Source organism: Poecilia latipinna, unplaced genomic scaffold (assembly GCF_001443285.1).
Source record: "Poecilia latipinna isolate Pla-1442-1.1 unplaced genomic scaffold, P_latipinna-1.0 Scaffold1165, whole genome shotgun sequence".
Lineage (NCBI taxonomy): Eukaryota > Metazoa > Chordata > Actinopteri > Cyprinodontiformes > Poeciliidae > Poecilia > Poecilia latipinna.
The window spans coordinates 211935-214753 of record NW_015113781.1 but is presented as its reverse complement, the minus strand read 5'-3'; the positions used below and the strand labels follow the sequence as shown (position 1 = coordinate 214753).

Genomic DNA, 2819 nt, shown 5'->3' with positions numbered 1-2819 from the left:
GCACACTCTTCAAACAAAAGATATAGTGCCAAAGGATAATAATGTTCTTTCTTTTTCTTCTTCTTCTTCTTCTTCTTCTTCTTCTTCTTCGTGTGGGAGGAGGGTGAGTGGAGAGCGGAAGAAGAGTGAGAGCGAGTGATTAACTTCTTTTTTGGCTTTTTTCTTACTGTCTTTTCACTGGGTGTTTATGTTAATTGTTTAGTTGTATTTTTGTGTTAGTTTTGTCACGTTTTAGGGGTTTTTGGTTGGGTTCGGGTGTGGCCGTCAGGCGTGCCTGGCTGGCCGGCGTCTGACGACGCCATGGTGTCTGGTGGTGGGGCTTTCTCCACGCTGACACGGAAGAACGGGGTCAAGGTGGGCGCTGGTTCTCCGTGCAGCGTGGAGGAAGTTTGTTTGGCTGTCGGGGAGGTGGTTGGACATGGGTCTATTAGATCGGCAGCTCGCATGAACGGAGCTGTCGTATTGTTTGTTGAGAAGGTGGAGCAGGCTCAACGGTTGGTGGAGGTGGGCGTTTCTGTGAACGGCTTGTTTTTACAGGTGACGCCGCTAACATTACCCTCAACTAAGGTAACTTTATCAAACGTACCTCCGTTCATAAGCGACGAGTTTTTGATCAAAGAGCTGTCCCGACACGGTAAGGTGGTTTCACCGGTGAAAAAAGTACCCTCTGGGTGCAAATCACCGTTACTGAAACATGTTGTCTCCCATAGGAGACAACTGTTTATGGTATTAAATCGGAGGGATGAAGAACTCAACCTTCGATTTCATGTTAGAGTAGATGATTTTGATTACATCTTGTTTGCTACGTCCTCTAGCATGAAGTGTTTTGGTTGTGGTCAGGAAGGGCACATTGTAAAAATGTGACCCGACAGGGCCGGGTCGGCCCCGTCGAGTACAACGAAGCAGCAGCCCGCTGCTGCTGAGCAGGTGGAGGACCCACCTGGTGAGGCTGGAGCAGTGGAGGATCCCGCTGCCGCGGCGGGGGAACCCGCGGCGGCTGCGGCGGAACCCGCAGCGGCGGGGGAACCCGCGGCGGAGGAGCCCGCTGCTGAGGAGCAGGCGGAAGGTACTGTTGAGGTGTCAGGAGTGGAAAGTGTGGAAATGAGTGTAGATGTAGGAATGGATGAGAGCGCAGTGTTGTGTGGTGATGGGGTGAATGTCGGTGGTGATGGTATTAATGGTGGGAGTGATGGGGTGAATGGTGGTGAGGGTGAAAGTGAAGTGAGGGAGAGAGAGGGTGTGCAGGGAGAGCAGCAGGTGGAGGTGAGAGGCGATGAAGAGCATTTAGGGGGTGGGGATGAGGGAGAGAAAGGAGAGGTGCAGGTGGAGGAACAGAACGGTGCAGAGTTGGTTTTTGGAACTGGAGTGGCAGGAGAGACAGAGGATGTGGTGGAGTTGGAGGCTTCAGCCCCGTTAAAGAGGCGAAGCAAAAGGAGGAATGTGGTGGCTGCTGTGCAGGCCAGCAAGCAGGCTTACAAGCTGGCTGCAGAGAGGAAGGAGGTGTCGGACAGCAGCGACAATGAGAGCTGGTTCTCTGACAGCAGCGAAATATCTGTCAGTCAAACAAGTTGCAAAACACCAAGATACCCTGTAGAGTCTTTTAGAACTTTTTTAAAAGAAACTAAAGGATTCAGAGGTATAAAAATTGAAAGTTTCTTTCCTGATTTAAAACTGTTTTATTTCTCAGCAAGATATCACATCAGGAACAAAGAAGTATCAGGTTTTGCAGAAACAGAAGTTTTTAGATTAAAGAAAATAATGACTAAAGTTAGAAAACAACTTTGATTTTAAATGATGCACAGTAGTATTTTATTACTTTTTATAGTCTTTTGGTATTTTGGTTTTAGCTTCTTACCCAATATGGATTCTTTTAAAATGGCATCATTGAATCTTAACGGGGCGAGGGAAGCTGAAAAACGAGCTTTGATTTATCAAATGCTGAACCAAAAGAAAATCGACGTAATTTATCTGCAAGAAACACACAGTGATCATTTAATAGAGACTGACTGGGTCAGAGAGTGGAGGGGGGAGGTCATTTTAAGTCATGGCACCTCCCAGAGTGCAGGGGTGGGCTTCCTCTTTTCTAGAGCGTTCACCCCAAACTCTATAGAAATTGACCATGTTATTCAGGGGAGGTGTCTTTTAGTCAAGACAAAGTTTGATTGTTTTACTATAGTTTTTATTAATATTTATGCTCCTACCACCAATGCAGAGAAAAAGCGTTTTTATGAGAAAATTAGGGAACGGTTGGGTGATTGTGGGTCTGAGGATTATGTTTTTATAGGTGGGGATTTTAATTGCACTGAAAACGAGTTTTTAGACCGTAATCATGCAGAGCCGCATCCAGCAGCCCAACATGCTCTGCGGCGGCTGGTCTCATCTAATGGCCTGGTGGATGTATGGAGAAGGATGCATGCAGGCTCCAGGCAGTACACATGGTCCCACATTAAAGAAAATAAAATCTCTTTAGCCCGTCTTGATCGTTTTTATTGTTTTAAACACAATTTTAATGTGTTTAAAATATGCCAGATTTTACCAGTGGCTTTTACAGATCACTCGTTGCTTTTAGGTAGTGTTTTTATCAAAAACATTTTACCTAGAAGCGCTTACTGGCATTTTAACTCAGCCTTAACTTATGATCGGGGTTTTAAGGAGGTTTTAAGTTATTTTTGGACTGATTTTAGAGAAAGAAAGTCTGATTTTACCAGTCTTAAACAGTGGTGGGACTACGGAAAAGTACTGATAAAACTGCTGAGTCAACAACACACTCTCAATGTCACTCGTGACATTACCAGATCTATAAGCGATCTGGAGATAAA

The 2819-nt window shown here is 45.6% G+C and overlaps 1 protein-coding gene across 1 annotated transcript; it reads left to right on the top strand.

Moving 5' to 3' along the window:
- Positions 1-870: 870 nt before the first annotated feature.
- LOC106960192 (uncharacterized) lies at positions 871-2107 on the top strand. Its single transcript, XM_015053165.1, has 2 exons — positions 871-982; positions 1028-2107. The coding sequence occupies exon 2, from the start codon at positions 1102-1104 to the stop codon at positions 1783-1785; it is 684 nt and encodes a 227-aa protein (XP_014908651.1). The 5' UTR covers positions 871-982; positions 1028-1101; the 3' UTR covers positions 1786-2107.
- Positions 2108-2819: the final 712 nt, after the last annotated feature.

Coding starts and splice junctions, on each gene's coding strand:
- LOC106960192 (XM_015053165.1), top strand. CDS start 1,102: ATGAGTGTAGATGTAGGAATGGATGAGAGCGCAGTGTTGTGTGGTGAT.